Raw genomic sequence first — 17576 nt, forward strand, 5'->3', positions numbered from 1 at the left:
ACATTTAAAATTAGACTCTCATCCTGCTAACACTTACCCACATGCATAATTTAGCACATGTGAGCAGTCTCATTGACGTTAATGGGGCTCCATGTGGGCAAAGGAGATGGGCCTTAGGGCCCAATCCTGCAATGAAGTATGTGGGCGCTCCATTAACTTCAATGAGCATCTGCCCACAAGACCTTATTGTAGAATATGGGTCCTAGATTGGCTGCTTTTAGAGGCAGGGATGGTGTCTTTTACAGCAATTTGTTAAGGGCAATAGTATATGCTTGAGGGCTACGAAAGAAATAATAAACTCAATAATAGGGCAAGTAAAAATGACTAAAAACAGATTTAAAAATTTTTTTTCTGTTTTCTGTTGGCCAGCCTGATAGTAATTCAGAAAAAAAACACACCTTACAGCATAAATAGTGAAAGGTAAATTAGGGCTAGCGTACACTTGAAGTGCTACAGTGGTGCAGCTGCACCAATGCAACTGTGCCACTACTGGTGAAATTGCTCTATGCCAATGGGAGAGAACTCTCCTGTCGGCATAATAAAACCACCTCCACAAGAGGCGGTAACTATGTCAGCAGGAGAAGCTCTGCCACTAGCATAGCGCTCTGTTCAGTGCAACTTACATCGCTCAAAGGGTGGCTTATTCACATCCCTGAGCGACATACGTGGTAGTGTGTACAAGCCCCAAGATTTACAATTCTTTTAATGAAGGGTTATAAGTAACCCAGGTAAGACCATTTGTTTTTCTAAAAAACATATTGCTTTTAATCTTCCATCATGCTTTAAAAACAATTTATGTGGTTTCTAGAGGTTTTGAAACAGTGAAGGGATAATGAATTAAATTAACTAAGAGGAAAGGTAACATCTGCATGTCAATAAGGAGGCAGGTCAGATAAGTTTTGGGAGGAAACACTCAAGAAACAATACCGTACAAAGAGTTGAAGATAAAGATTGTTACATTTTCCATTAAGAGACCTGCGTATCAGTTTGTTCATAAGCATGACTTAAGAACATAAGAACGGCCATACTGGGTCAGACCAGTGATCCATCCAGTCCAGTATACTGTCTTCTGACAGTGGCAAGTGCTTCAGAGGGAATGGACAGAACAGGGCAATTATTGCGTGATCCACCCCCTGTTGTCCACTCCCAGCTTCTGGCAGTTGGAGGCTAGGGACACCCAGAGCATGGTCTTGCATTCATGACCATCTTGGCTAATGATGGATCTAAGCCTCCATGAACTTACCTAATTCTTTTTTGACCTTTTATACGTTTGGCCTTCACAACATCTCCTTGCAAGGAGTTCCACAGGTTGACTGTGCGTTGTGTGAAGTACTTCCTTATGTTTGTTTTAAACGTGCTGCCTATTAATTGGGTGACCCCTGGTTCTTGTGTTATGTGAAGGGTTAAATAACACTTCCTTATTCACTTTCTCCACACCATTTATGCTTTTTATAGACCTTGATCATATCCCCCCCTTAATTGTCTCTTCCAAGCTGAAAAGTCCCAGTCTTTAATCTCTCCTCATATGGAACCTGTTCCATACCCAATTCTAATATTTTTTTTGAGATGGGGTGACCAGAACTGCACACAGTATTCAAGGCGTGGGCATACCATGGATTTATATAGTGACAATATAATATTTACTGTCTTATTTCCTATCCCTTTCCTAGAAGTTCCTAACATTGTTAGCTTTTATGACTGTCACTGCACCTTGAGCGGATGGAGAACTATCCGCAATGACTCTAAGATCTCTTTTTTTTGAGTCATAACAGTTCATTTAGAGCCCAGCATTTTGTATGTGTAGATGTTTGCCAATGGCCCTTACTTTGCATTTATCAACACCGAATTTCATCTGTCATTTTGTTGCCCAGTCAACCAGTTTTGTGAGAGCCCTTTGTAACTCCTTGCAGTCTGCTTGAGTAATTTTGTGTCATCTGCAAACTTTGCCACCTCACTATTTACCCCTTTTCCCAGACCATTTATGAATATGTTGAACAGCACTGGTCCCCGTCCCTGGGGGACACCACCATTTACCTTTCTCCATTCTGAAAACTGATAATTCATTCCTACCCGTTGTCTCCTGTCTTTTAATCAGGTACTGGTCCATGAGAGGACCTTCAATTTTATCCCATGACTTGCAATTTAACATGGCATTAAAGAAGAAAATAGGTTGAAATGTTTCTGGTTTAGGCGTCTGCCCTGGAGGAATTCTGATATACCAGATTTTTTCTCCCCTTGGATGCTGTAAAGTAAAACTACAGTCGTGTGATGGTTGAAATGGAAACCAATTGTTTTCTAACATTTCCAAGAACAACAGTTTCATAAATACTCAGATGCATCTCTTAAACCTATTTGAAACATACAAGCTTTTTCATTTAATAGTATTTGACTCAGTGTGTTTTTCCTGGTTAATAGATCAAAACACCAGGTTTATTACGCCTCCTATGTTCCACTTGAGAAGCAGAAATGTCTTCTCTACCTCACGTGTCCTACTTTGTTTGCCAAAATCTAAATTATTATTTAGCACTAGTGTGAGCAATCAAGTATGTCATTATCTAAATACATTAAACAGCTTGCTTTTCAGGAATGAGCATGTTAGAACAGTACAAATCCAGTTTAGAGTAGTTGGAGCAATACATGGGAGTCCACTTAAAATGAGAAAGGTCAGATGGGCTGGATTCCCAGGGATTCTGATCTCTGTTATATAGTTTGTATGCAGGGTTCTACTTCAGTGGAGTTACTTCTGATTTACATCTGACATCAGAATCATGCCTTCAGTCTTTTGCTTTCAAGCATAACAGGAATGCTGATTGTTAAAAGTGATGCACTTGGCTTTGGGGCAATGGTTGGAAAGGAAGGAGTGTTCTTATTTATTGATAGCAGAACTTAGTTGACTGTTTTGGAAGGAAATCCCATGTAAGTCTTGGTCAAAGATAATGGATGCGATAGGGGAACGTAACAGGGCTGGAAATCACCAGCACTCAATGAGGGATACAGAAAATCTTTACTCAGCCTTATCCCACTCTTGGATTCTGGAAAGAGGGCAAGAAGGACAGAAGCCACCATTCTAAAAATCTCTCTCTCTCAAGGAGGAAATAAATCTCCTAAGAGTTTCATGTACAATATGATTATTTCAGATAAGAACCTTTGTTATTTCTTTAGAAATGTACTTTTTGCAGGAGGGCGGGATTGGAGGGGAAGTATTCGTTTCAACTGGAATTTAGTTTCTTGTCACCGAGAGGTTCAACAATTTGTCTTCATTTTCAGCTGAAATAAACAAATAACGGAAAGTCTGTTTCAGCACAACTATTGCTTCTGTGGCCACAGTCTCTGGAAGGAATGTTCTCAGAGCTAATGCTCCTTCCCTCCTGTGTTCAGGATATGAGCTAGAAGTCTGAATATATTGGTATACGCATTCCCTAAGTCAGTTAGAACTGGTGAAGACTAAAGGTGCAGAAAGGAGCATTGTCACCCATTTGTATATTTTCTATACAGAATAAGCAAAAATTAAATCCGCTTATTCGTTTCCTTGTGTGATTATGAAAAATTAGCTTATACAAAAAAATTATCTTCAGAAGTCTAGGAAGAACATTTATGGAACTGTTTGCTTTAAGGAAAACATGAAATATTTTATCTTCTTTGCCAGCTTTTGTGTGCACTAATTTGGAAAATGTTTGGGGAAAGAGACATTTTAATTGCTTAGTAAATGCTTTATATTATTATGACTGCATAAGTCAATAGCCTTCTATGTTTTTCTTTTGCCCTGTTTTCTGCCCCTTGTATCCTTCTCTCATCTTACTTTCAAAATTCATTAGGACTGGCTTTGAAGGCTCAGATGCTCATTGCATTTAGTAATTTTCTTTAGAAGTCCACTCACAGATACATTTCAAATCCACTGGAGTCAGATTGTTCTTGTAACGTTCATTGTTAGGAATAGATTAGCCAATATTGATAGTATCAGTAAAACTCAGAACCATAGCTCTTTGTTGAATTCCCTTTTCTATCAAAACACATTTCTTCTTGTTTTGTCCAGAGAACAGTTCCACATCAGATGGTAGAGATATTTATTAATTCTTTTAAATAATGAGCAAATCAAGTAATATATTCCAACCAACGATACACTATGGCACAAGACTACCCCTGTATTAAGCAATTGGAATTTAGAGTATTGTTGATTATTGTAAGTATAAACAGCATGAATCATCTTGTAAATTATATATTACATGTTTATTATGGGTGCAATTTTTTTTGGAAAATTTACATTTTATGAAAAATCAAAAGTATTTACAATTTTTATAAGAAATTTGTATTGTTCTAATTTACACTCCAAAGTATTAATAATCCATACAAACCTCAGATCCTTTAGAACTGTTTAAAAATTCATTTTCTCAATAGGAGGCAGCCACAAAGGTTATCGCTGTATACACAAGCAAGAACCAGCTTGCTACATACATTTCTCATCAAATATCTAATTTTTTTACACTGTTGATCCATTTCTCTACAAAAAGTCTATATAAATTTGTATGGCTTCAAAATTGTAACCTGTACCCATTACAAATGTATGTTTTATCACCTGGTATGAATGCTAGTTTAAAATTGTTGAAACTTAACTACTTCATTAATTTAGAAATTTAAGTAATACTTGATTAAAAATGGAGAGTAAAATAATTCTTGGATTTCAATAATAAAATAACTGTCAGGTTAAACACACAGTTTGATTGCAAAGCAAATTACAATTAAGATTCCAGTAAAAGACTGTACCATTTAAAATGCCAATTACAATAAGAATTAGATATTCTAGTTATGTTCATCGTTCAGTAAAGAGTAATATTTTAGCAAATTAAGAGCCATATGTACTGCTCCAGTCAAATTTAATTCAGGTTTGTTATAACAAGGAATACATATAAAAAGCACATACTGTACTGGATATTGTTTAACAATGGACTCTTGTCTGTAGTGTGTAACATGAATCAGAACTTACATAAGTGTCTAAGGGTCCTGAAAATTCATCTGTGTAAAGCTTAGCAGTCCAATTTGTTAGTGGTTTTACATGAATTATTACACAAAACAATTTATTATTGCTTCCAGTATATAATCTGAATAGACACTGGTATTCAGAATTATAATATACTATTCCCATTTGCAGGTTATTAAATTATTCTGCCCCAAAACATTTGATTTCTGCACTTAATAAGGACTTGTTTAACAATAGCACGATACATAACAGATTTTTGAAGTTACTAACCGGTTTTAAGAAATACTACCAATGTGTCACTTCAGATCACTTCCCTATATTTTGCATATGGCAAATAGATTAGGTGACAATACAAACATACAAATTGGTAGTTTTTCAGTGAAGCTTAAATTAATAATGCAAATGGTAGCACTTTTCTTGCTGCTGCCAAAAATATACCTTTCTAAAATGCTATTCCTCACAAAGCACAACGTTTACATTCATATCACAAGTCCATAAAGCACTTGATTCTTAAACAACTTAGTAGTCAGAGTGAAGGGAAATGCTACATTTGTTTTAAAAATTATCCTGTTTTTATCATTCTTTATGCATCTTCAGAATTCACACTTCTTTGGTGAGATTAAAGTTGAAACTTTGACAGAGTTTTTCTGTGATTATATTAAAGTCTTGCGCTATGCATTTCCCTCTACAATGGCTGCATTTATTGCAATTACCCCATAAGGAAGTAATCCAGTATTTTAAACATTTTACAAAGCAACCTCCAGTTATTGTAAATATACTTTCTAAATTCCACTCAAAGGAATTTTATGAAGTTCTATGCATTACATACACCACGGTATGGAAGAGCCAGACTGAAAAAGGAAGTGAGGCACATCAACAACAAATTGGACAGGCAGTTTAAAAAAAAGGCACAAATGTTATGTAATCCATATAAAAATAAATTAAGTCTACAGCATTAATTCAAACGATCACAACTCCCATAAAATTTACTAATAGCAGAAGTAAGTATCTCTGATGTCTTTTGCAATTTTTAACACATTGCACTTAGGAAAAAAAAATTAAATCTTATATATAAAACAATTTACACTTTAATATATGGTACATGGGAATCACATACTTTTTGTATACATCTCTTTCTAACAACTGATTTTATAGCACATGAATGCAACATAAGTGGGTGGAGAGATTATCTTTGCCTCTGTTTGCTTTGCACAATGGCAATTAAGGAAACAGAAAACCTACATATGAATATTTATGCAAAGCTAAAATATATTGTGCTTGCTCTCCTACTTTTTTAAGTTTAATGTTTACAGTTTAATATAGTTTCATACATTTTCAATATAGCTAATGATTAGTATTTTGACTTAGTTTATATAAATTTACTAAAATCTGAATAAACAAGTTTCCTAAAGATTGCAGTTGATCATTTACAAACAGTGTTGAAGTTCACTTCAGTGCTATTATAAAGTAATAACATTTTTTTCCCAAAATGACTTCTTTAAAAAAGTGCATTTTTTTTATTTTGTAAAACAGGTCAAAGTTTAAAAAAATTAATGCATGTTAAAATAGTGTTTGAAAGGTAGAGAAAATAGCTTCTTCTGCTCCTTTGATTCAATGATTTCCACAGGTTTATCAACAATCTGCCATATATCGTCCTGAAAAAATATAAATAGCCTCTTGCAATTACAGTAATTATGTTTTACAATAAACAAGACCATAAAACATTAGATAAAGGAAAGTTTCAGTATTTTTCTGGAAACTGTGTTTTTGTTTTCATCTATAGTAAGCACCAATAACTACTTCCATTATGCATGACATAAGTACTCCATGCTTATATACCAGATAATTAGTAGACAAAGTATAAAAATGCTCCATACAGATAATTAGAAAAGGCAGAGGTACATTAGTAAATCATGTTAGTTCAAAAATATAAAAAAAATCTCAATTTCTTACCAGTGGCAAATCTCTTCTTAACTAGGGAAAGCCGGTAGCCAGTGCCTACTAGCTCTACATCTACACCTGAAAGGGTGCTTCCTTCACTAATGAATTGCACTGCAAGTGTAGCTGGTTTACTGGGTCCTTCTAAAAGATCAAATTTTGCCCTCAGGGATCCAGAACCTATAAAAATAATGACAAAATTAAATGGCTTGAGATTATAAAATAAAACAATCCATCTCACAAAACACAAGTAATAGGCAGTGCACTAATATAAAGATCTCTAATTTCTGGGAGTGTAGGAATATATATACTCATTTCCATAACAGATCACATCATTGGTCTATTTGTCCAGTATTCTGATTAAGGCAGTGACCAATATATAAGGATGCTTCAGAGAAAGGCAGCACACAATCTACATAGCTATATGTGGAGAAAAATTTTCTTCCTGAGCTTCAGGTGATCAATCACCTGAAATGTATTTGAGTCTCCTATAATAACTGTTTAAGCATGTTGATCTGCAAATGTTGCTAATCATCATATAGAATCACAGAAACACAGGCTGGTATGGACGTTGATAGGTTATCAGGTCCAAGTAAACCAAGACCATTGATGACAGGTGTTTGTCCAGCTTCGTCTTAAAAACCTCCAATGACAGGACTACACAATAATACAATAGAGGGATTATATTGTAATAATTGTGTATACAAATTTACCCTAGCTGTAAACTCAACTGTGAAAAGTGGGTAAAAGTTCATAAAATATCACAGTAAACTATAATAACAACTGTCAATGGGAAAAGGTGCAAAAGGGAGATAGAAAATCAGAATTAGTCCACACAAAAAGACCTACTTTTGTAACTGAAGGACTGTGTTAAAATCATGCCTGGTAAATAAAAGTGTGGCTCCAAACATCAGACGACCAAAATTAGTGTGTCAGAAATTAGGCCTAATGAGTGGTCAAAATAATGAGAGGATGGGCTATTCCACTCATCATTCCCTTTTGGGGCTCTTAAAGAGAGGGGGAACTTTTTTTTTTTTTTTGAGAAAATTAGCAAAAAAACTTCACAAACAGCTGTCTGCCAACAACTGTTGCAGCAAGCTTTACCATCGTGGCTGCCTCCATCCACGTTCTCCTCTGACCCCAGAATCCAGTGCGACACCACTGTGCCTTCATCATCCTAATCCTAAGGCTTGGTCTACACTACAGATTTATGTTGGTATGGCTATGTCACTTGGGTGTGGAAAATCCACATCCCTGAGCAATGCAGTCATACCAAATTAACTCCTGGTGTAAACAGTGCTATGTCGACAGGAGGGTTTCTCTTGGGGAGGTGGAGTACCTACGCTGATGGGAGAAGCTCTCCTGTGAGTGTACTAGCATCTTCACTAAGCGCTGCATTGGTGCTGCTGCAGCGCTGTGTGTGTGTGTAGATAAGCCCTAAGAGATGTCCTGACCAGACTGTGCCACAAGAGGGACCCAGATGAGATCATCACCTCCAGAAGCTCTGGCTCAATCCCAAATACTACCTAGGATGTGAGACTTGGTCTCACCACACACAATCCTTTTCCTTCCCTATCTTATTGCTTCTCTTTCTTCTCTCTTGTTTTTCCTTCTGTTTATAGGAGTCTGGCTTAGCCACTCAAGACTGTATATTTTGCAACACTGCTGTAAGTCTCTAAACAGAAAAGCAATGCTCTAAACAACCCCATGCTGATACAAGTTTGCCTGGTTTTGGAGTGACTGATAAGATCTTGTGTTATGCCTGTGTTTCTCCAGCAATGAGGCTGCAAGTAAAAGTAAACACCAGAGACAAAAGCTGGGTTTTCTATCTGTGCTGCTCTTTTCTCTCCCCTTTTGTGTGTTTGTCTTGTTTTGTCTTCTAGGAAACAGGATTGGACTTTAACAGCAGCAGCAATAACAACAGCTCCAACTCATCTCAACTAATCTTTTCTCTTTCCTCCCCAAAAGGACAGTTATTGCTATATAAGGGACTGTGAAACAAGGGTTTTTTTCCATCTTAATCTACAGGGACAGGGAACAAGGGATATTGTGAAAGTGAAAGCCTTACAGAACACTCCACATTTCAAATGCTTTAACTGATTTTCCTTCTTTTTCTGTATCTTTAATAAAAGGTTTAAAAGGATTTTTAATGGTGTTTGGTTAATGGTACTAAGTAGACTGAGGAATTTGTATACCAAAACCCTGAACCTTGTGTAAAATTGTTCAATGTTCGGCAGTTCCAGAGTCACGTTAACACCTCTGGGTCCAATTATTTCATTCTAAATTAATACAAAAGCGCTTTACAAAGGAGGTAAGTATCTAAATCTCATCAATGTTTGTCTCAATGGCCTGGGTGCACCTACACTGGCAAAACTTGTAAACATTTTCTGGGCCAGTGGAGCTCCATTGGAAAATGCTGTAATGTAGATAAGGGAACTGTGCCACTTCAGAAACATGCTTATATATTTTTCTAGTGTAGACAAGGCCACTGGGACAGTGAATTCTCATGTTCAATATACAGTGAATAAAGATTTATTTCCTTCTTTTAGTTCTAAAGAAGCATTCCCTTGTTTTCATATTATAGAATAGGAGGAAAAAGGAGCACTCAGTGACTTCTACTATTCCCATCAAAATGAAATAAGTTTCCCTCTTGGATGTTAATTATTCCTAGTCCACATATTTTCTCTTTGAAGTCAACAGGAGCTGTGGGTGCTTGACATTGCTAAAAATCTTACTGGGCTTGATGCAGGTATTACTGGCCTGTGTTATACAGAAGGTCATGCTACCTGATCCCAACTGTACCTCTTCTGGCCTTAAAAGCAATTCCCACCTCTGCCACTGACTCTGACACATACTGGGCAAGTCAATTTATATGCACTTTCCCATAACAGTATCCACCTTTGCAAAGTACTTTTAAATCTACTGATGAAAAACTTTTTCTATTTTTCATGTGTATGTTTCCTGACTCAACTGCTACAAACTTCCACCTGACCACTGGCCAGATCCTTGCAGCTGCATAGCCAACATGGTGTTTGGCCACAAGAAACTGCAACATGTTCTAACATAAAACACTGGACAGAGCAAAGAACTCCAGCATTTTATTCTGGTATTAGAAATCTCTCTCTCTCTCTGGCCTTGGTCAAGCTACTTAACTTTTATGTCTTAGTTTCCACTATCTGTAAAACTGGGATAATAATATTTATGAGGTAGGAAAAAATTGTAACTGTTTATCACACCACTTATCAACTGCTACGTAGTAAGTGCTGAATAGTATTATTTATATAGAAAGACAGTTGGGTAAGAATGTGGGAAGACAATGGAATACAGATGCCAGCATGACAAAGTTGAGGAAACATCAGAACAGGAGCAATGGGTATTGAGACAATGGCATATGGGACAGAGCAAGGAAAAGGTGAACAGAGTATGCGGTAAATATGAATGAAAATGAGAGGTAGATTGACTCATGCTATGGCATCTTTCCTTCCTCCTTAGGATCTAAGTGGTGATGCTTATATGCCATAGATACTGGCACCTTAGAATTAGATGACATAGGAGATACTGCTTTAGAAAGTAAGTGGACAGAAAGAAGAGAGAGAAAAAAAACCATTGACACAAATGAGAAAAAAAAAATATAGTTACCTTTCCGTAACTGGTGTTCTTTGAGATGTGTTGCTCATGTCCATGCCACATGCACCAGTGCCGGAAGTTCTTCCCTTAGCAGTACCTGTAGGGGAGCGCCCCTAGCGACGCTTGGAGTGGCGCTGCTATGGCACAGTATAAGGGGCACTGCACGCTCTCCCCACCCTCAGTTCCTTCTTGCCAGACTACTCCGACAGAGGGGAAGGAGGGTGGGATGTGGAATGGACATGAGCAACACATCTCGAAGAATCCCAGTTACAGAAAGGTGACTTTTTTTCTTCTTCGAGTGATTGCTCATGTGCATTCCACAATAGGTGATTCCAAGTTATATCTGTTGGATGTGGGTAGGCGTTCACAGACACTTGAGATGGAGCACTGCCTTGCCGAACCCGGTGTCCTCCCTGGTTTGGGAGATGATCGCATAATGTGAGGTAAATGTGTGAACCGATGACCATGTGGCAGCCCTACAAATGTCCTGAATAGGGACGTGGGCCAGAAAGGCAGCCGACGAGGCTTGCGCCCTAGTTGAGTGCGCCCTCACAATCGGCGGCAGGGAAACTCCCACCAGGTCATAACAAGTACGGATACACAAGGCGATCCAGTTGGAGAGCCGCTGAGTGGACATCGGCCAACCTTTAATGCGTTCAGCTGTGGCGATGAACAGTTGGGAAGATTTCCTGAACGGTTTTGTATGTTCCAGGTAAAAAGCCATACCCAGTCTCACATCCAGCATGTGGAGGCGGCGCGCTGCGCTGGACGCCTGGGGTTTGGGACAGAGCACCGGCAGGAAAATGTCCTGGCCCATATGATAGGCGGAGACCACCTTGGGGAGAAACAAAGGGTGTGGGCAGAGCTGGACCTTATCCTTATGGAACAACGTGTACGGGGGTTCGGAGGTCAGGGCCCGGAGCTCTGAGACCAGTCTAGCAGACGTGATCGCCACCAGAAAGGCTACTTTCCATGAGAGGTGTGACCGGGAGTATGTAACAAGCGGCTCAAATGGAGGTCCAGTTAGCCTGGCCAGCACCAGGTTCAGGTCCCACCGGGGAAACGGGGGGGTCTAACATATGGAAAAAAGCGATTCAGCCCTTAAGGAATCGACTGGTCATGGCATGAGAGAATATCGTGTAGCCCTGCACTGGTGGGTGGAAGGCCAATATGGCTGCCAGGTGCACCTTGACTGACGAGGGCGTTAGGCCCTGGGCTCTAAAATGAAGGAGGTAGTCTAGCATAAGCTGGATCAGAGTAGCCACTGGTGAGACACCCAGATCAGTGGCCCATCGGGAAAACCGAGACCATTTTGCCAGGTAGGCCTGATGCGTGGAGTGCCTCCTGCTCTCCAGGAGGACACACTGAACTCCTTCTGAGCAAGTCCTCTCTTCCCGTCCTAACCACTGAGCAGCCAAGCCGTGAGGTGGAGGGCTGCAAGGTTGGGGTTGAGGAGATTACCTTGGTCCTGGGAGAGCAGGTCCGGGCGGGCTGACAATGGCCATGGCAGGGCGACTGCCAAGCTCATGAGAGTCCTGTACCAATGCTGCCTGGGTCATGCCAGGGCAATCAGAAGGACACGAGCCTTGTCAGTCTATGTTTTCCAAGATCTTGCCCATCAGTGGAATCAGGGGAAAGGCATAGCAAAGCTGACCCAATCAGAACAGAAGGAAGGCGTCGGAGATCGCGCCCAGGTCGTGAACAGGTCCACTTGGGGAGTGCCCAACGTTTGTGCACCACCTCTGGGTGCAGTGACCATACATGCTGAGCTCAGCCCATCTGCCCGAGAGTTTCAGATGCCCAGTAAGTAGTGGGCTTTCAAGGAGAGCTTGTGGGCTATGCAGAAGTCCTACAGCCTGAGGGCTTCTTGGCAGAGGGCTGAGGAGCGGGCCCCGCCTTGCCTGTTGATGTAGAATATCAGAGAACCCTGATCACTGTGCCCGCTACGCACTAGCAAAGGCCATGCAGGCTAGACAGACCGCCCTGAGCTCCTTGAAATTTATGTGCAGGGCTAGGCCCTGTGCGGACCACAGACCTTGGGTCTGGAGGTTTCCCACTTGGGCTCCCTACCCCAAGTCCGATGCATTGGACACCAACTCCGCAGTCGGGGACCAGCCCCTGAACGGGACCCCTTGGAGCATGTTCCCCGGGGAGGACCACCAGCGTAGGGAGGCTATCACAGGTTCAGGCACACTGAGGACTTTGTCCATCCTGTCTCTGGACTGGGAGAATACCGAGGCCAACCAGAGCTGAAGGGGATGCATCCTGAGTCTGGTGTGACGAACTACGTATGTGCATGCCAACATATGACCCAGGAGTTGGAGGCACGCTCTGGTGGTCGTCACAGGAAACCTTGTGACCATGCCAATGAGCTCCCTTAGGGTTTTGAATCTGTCTGGTGGAAGGGAGGCTGTGGCCCTTGTCGCGTCCAGAATCACCCCAATGAACTCTATGCGTTGCACTGGTACCAATGTGGACTTGGTGTTGTTTACCAGCAGCCCCAGTGTGGTGCACGTGGACAGAAGGAGTGTTACGTGATCCTGTACCTGTGACCTGGAGCTGCCCTTGACCAACCAGTCATCGAGGCAGGGAAAGATCTGGAACCCCCAACGCCTGAGGTAGGCCGCTACCACAGACATACATTTTGTGAAGACTCTGGGAGCCATTGATAGGCCAAATGGGAGGACATTGAATTGGTAGTGCTCCTGCCCTACCGTGAAGTGGAGGAAATGCTTGTTTCCCTCAAATATATGAATGCGGAAGTATGTGTCCTGTAGATTGAGGGCGGCGTACCAGTCTCCAGGATCCAGGGAGGGAATGATGGAGGCCAGAGAGACCATGCGAAACTTGAGCTTTACCATGTACTGATTCAGGCCTCACAGGCCCAGGATGGGCCTGAGCCCCCCTTTGGCCTTCGGGATAAGGAAATAGCGGGAGTAGTACCCCTTGTATCTGAACTCTGCTGGCACCGCCTCCACTGCTCCTAAGCAAAGGAGCTGCCTCACCTCCTGCTCGAGTAAGCTCTTGTGAGAGGAGTCCCTGAAGAGGGACGGAGGGGGAAGGAAGAAGGGAGGGTGGGTGGGAGGTAAAAAGAAACTGGAGGGTATAGCCCCGAGAGACAGTGTTGAGGACCCAGAGGTCCGAGGTCAGCAGCGACCACTCCGGGAGGAAAGTACATAGACGGTTGGAGAAGGGGAGGTTGGGTTGATCCCTGGTACAAACTGGTAAGTTGTCCCCGGGCGTCCCATCAAAACTGGCGATTACCTGCCTGCTTGCCCTTAGAGGGCCCAGGCTGGGGTGCAGGCCGGGATTGTCTTTGTGGGCTCTTTTTATAGTTCCTTGATTTTTTTATAAGGGGGCTTGTATCTGGAGTGGGTGCCTGACTGAGAGCCTGCTGCGGTTTGAACTTGGTCCTGGCTGGGGCCGGGACATAGAGACTGAGGGTCTTTAATGTCGTGCGGGAGTCCTTCAGACCGTGTAACTTCACGTCTGTCTGTTCCGCAAACAGGGCCTTGCCGTTAAATGGAAGGTCCTGCAAGGAGTTCTGTGCCTTGCTGGACAATCCAGACAGCAGGAACCATGACGCTCTCCTCATGGACACCACGGAGACCGTGGACCTTGCAGCCATATCCGCAGCATCTTAGGCTGCCTGAAGGACCGCCCTGATGGCAACCGTGCCCTCCTCAACCAGAGCCTTAAACTCTTTATCACGCTCCTGGAGGGAGTCTGCAAATTTGGGCATTGAGCCCCACAAATTAAAGTTGTATCTGCCCAGCAGTTTTGGTGGTTTGCCACCCTCAGTTGGAAGCTCGAGGACGAATAAATCTTTCTACCGAATAAATATAGTCTCCTTGAGTCCTTATTCTTAAGAGTAGGAGTGGGTTGACCTTGACGCTCCCTATGGTTGACCGCCTCGACCACTAGAGAGTTGGGGGCGGGGTGGGTATACAGATATTCGTGCCCCTTGGCGGGCAAGAAATACTTCCGTTCTGCCATCTTCGAGATGGTGGGCAAGGAAGCCAGGATTTGCCACAGGGCGTTTGAGATCTTTGCCACCCCTTCATGGAGTGAGAGAGCCACCCTGGCCAGTGCCGAAGCCAAGAGGACATTGAAAAGGGAATCTGAGGGTTCCTCCACCTCCTCAGCTTGTAGGTTGAGGCTTGATGCCACCTTTTTCAACAGTTCCTGGTGGACTTTCGTGTCCTCCTGCGGGACGGGAGGAGGAGGGGCCGTGATCGCCTCATCAGGGCAGGATGAGGATGGGGGTGCGGTGCTCTGCGTCCCCACCTGTGCCGCAGGTCCCACCACTTGGTCCCCTTCTAAGTGCGGGACTGGGGATGAGTGCTCCGCTGACCCTTTTCTGGGAGGCTGAGAGAGGGACGCTGATGGACTTTCCGAGGCTCCGGCCACCGAGCAAGCCACCATGGGGGCTGCGTCGGGGCCCACAGGGCCCATTGGAACCATGGCACTGGCCAGGGAGCCCGATGCCACTGCACCTGCTGTGGCACCGTCAGAGCGGACTGCCCCGCCTGGTCCACCAACTGTCGACTTTGAAGGGAGGCCGGGCTGGCATATGATCTACCACTGTCCTGGGATTGGGACAAGTGATGGCGTCAGGAGTGGTGCTGAACACGAGACCTCGATCCCGGCGTGGAGGAGCGGGAGTACTGTCTGTAGCGGCCACTCCGCGAATGGCTCAGACGGGCGGATCTGCGACTTCGGGGTGCCAGCGATTGACGTCTGGGGCTGCGGGAGCGGTGCCGTGGCAGGGACCTCGAACGGGATGGAGAGCGGGAGCACTGTCAACGTCCATACCGTGAAGGGCTACGATAGCTTCTTGGAGATAACGACCTCCAGTGCTGTCTGTCCCGGTCTTGGCGGGGCACGCTCTCATCACAAGGTCTGCGTTCCCTCAAGGCGGAGCGGTGCCTGGAAACCCTCCTGCTCGGCACCCAGCCAGACAACCTGGTGGGGGTCGACGGGGACCACCGTGGGCCGTGCATGGGCTGGTCACTGTGCGGAGAATGGTGTCGGGAACCGTCCCTCAACCGTGAGCGGTACCGTTCAGGCAGCTACTGTGGGGGTCCGAGTGGTGGCTTGTCTCTGGACCGGGGAGCCGTTGACGGCGGTGCAACCGGTACCAGTAGAGACAATGTCTTGAGCCGCCTGCAGGGCCTCCGGCGTGGAGGGCACCCGAATGTGGCCACTGGTATCCAGGGAGGTTGGCTCGGAGTGGGCTGGGCTACTCCGCTCAACTTGAGCCGGAGGCCGCGAGGCCGATGGGGACCGAGAGCTGCCCAACGCGGGTCTAGTCTCTCCCCTAGCCTTGCTCCGATGCCTTGACAGAGAAGACCTCTTCTTCGCCTTTTTAGAGTGTCCCGGGGACGGAGAGCAGTGCCGACTGGTGGAGGGCGGCGTTGGGTTGCCGTGCACCGATGCCGCGGTGCTGACTCAGAGCGGTGTCGGGGTCAGGGCCGACTCCATCAAAATGGCTCGGAGCCATATGTGCCGCTCCTTCTTGGTCCGAGGTTTGAAGGATCTGCAAATTTTGCAGCGGTCGCTGAGATGGGTTTCCCCCAGACAGCATAAACAGTTCGCGTGCGGGTCACTCACAGGCATAGGCTGTTTGCAAGTGTTGCACGACTTAAAGCCTGGGGCGTGGGGCATGCCCCGCCCAGGCACACAACTATTCTAACTAAACTACTTTTTTTTTTTTTGGTAACTACAGGTACTACTAACTACGAACTAACAAAGTCCAAAGAGGGAAAGATACAGCAGAGCTGGAGCAGAGCAGTTCCAAAGCACCTTCACGGGCGGCAAGAAGGAACTGAGGGTCGGGGGAGCATACAGCGCCACTCCAGGGGTTGCTAGGGGTGCTCCCCTATGGGTATTGCTAAGGGAAAAACTTCCGGCACCGGTGCACGTGGTGAGCATGCACACCTATTGTGGAATGCACATGAGCAATCACTTGAAGAATATTTGAAATGGACAGAATGTGTCAGACATGGAGAGAAAATCTAGATAAAAATGGATGAAGTGAGCAAGCAAGAAAAGAGAACTTCTAGACTACCAATTTCAGCGTATTCTTTTGACTCTCTCTATTGCTGATTCATGCTCCTGTCCCAGGTTAATAAAATTGTAAGTTAGATAAAATGCAGATTGTGATCTTAATAACTAATATTTATCCAACTATTGTACACTTTCTGCTTAGCTCAACAATTAAACTATGCAAAAATGGCATTAAAAATTACCTTTCCTTGAACAGCGATTCACTTCCATATGGTACTGAAACAGGCAAAACCTGGCACATACTGTACATTTCCTCATCCATGGCAATGATTAGTCATTAGAACTGCTAGCTGCTCTGGAGTAGTTTCACCATTTCTTCTCCAATAGCTGCTTCATTAACAACTACTTTTGTGCTCCCAGTTAACAATAAAAGTCATCTAACCTGAGATTTTAAGATTAGATTTATTCAAAAACAACCCATTTATAATCTTGAAGAATGTAGGTTTTTTTTTTTAAATAAAAATTTCAGGAGAATTAGGAAGTAACATCTGGGAACAGTTTCAGTTTCTTCTGTGTTATTTGCTAAGTGCTGACAACATTCTTGGTGCTTTATAAGACAAAAAATGAACACTTCCTATTCCGAGCAGTTTTAAATCAGACAGACAGACAGACAGACAAAGCAGGATTGTTTGCCAGAAGCTGGGAATGGGCGACGGGATGGATCACTTGATGATTACCTGTTCTGTTCATTCCCTCTGGGGCACCTAGCATTGGCCACGGAAGGAAGACAGGATACTGGGCTAGATGGACCTTTGGTCTGACCCAGAATGGCAGTTCTTATGACATACTGGGATTTCCAGGAGAAGTAAGGTAGAGTTTTTTTATTTATTTTGGCTGATAACTCAGCTTTTGGGCTGTGTAAGCAGAGTTTTCAGGGTGAATTTGAATGAGGTGGTGGCAGCTTGGTAAACCAGATGAGAGGGCAATCCAGGAATCGGAGATAGCACGGAAAAGGGTGCAGACACCA

The 17576-nt window shown here is 43.5% G+C and overlaps 1 protein-coding gene across 1 annotated transcript in view; it reads right to left on the reverse strand.

The window, feature by feature from the left end:
• Positions 1–6607: 6607 nt before the first annotated feature.
• The window catches only part of FCHO2 (FCH and mu domain containing endocytic adaptor 2), a 207857-nt gene continuing 196888 nt past the window's right edge, over positions 6608–17576 (reverse strand). The window contains exons 28-29 of the mRNA XM_065405887.1: positions 6929–7093; positions 6608–6630 (exon numbers count right to left, since the gene is read on the reverse strand). Coding sequence (XP_065261959.1) covers positions 6608–6630; positions 6929–7093 — 188 coding nt within the window. The remainder of the gene's footprint in view (positions 6631–6928; positions 7094–17576) is intronic.

This window comes from Emys orbicularis, chromosome 6 (assembly GCF_028017835.1).
Source record: "Emys orbicularis isolate rEmyOrb1 chromosome 6, rEmyOrb1.hap1, whole genome shotgun sequence".
Taxonomy (NCBI): domain Eukaryota; kingdom Metazoa; phylum Chordata; order Testudines; family Emydidae; genus Emys; species Emys orbicularis.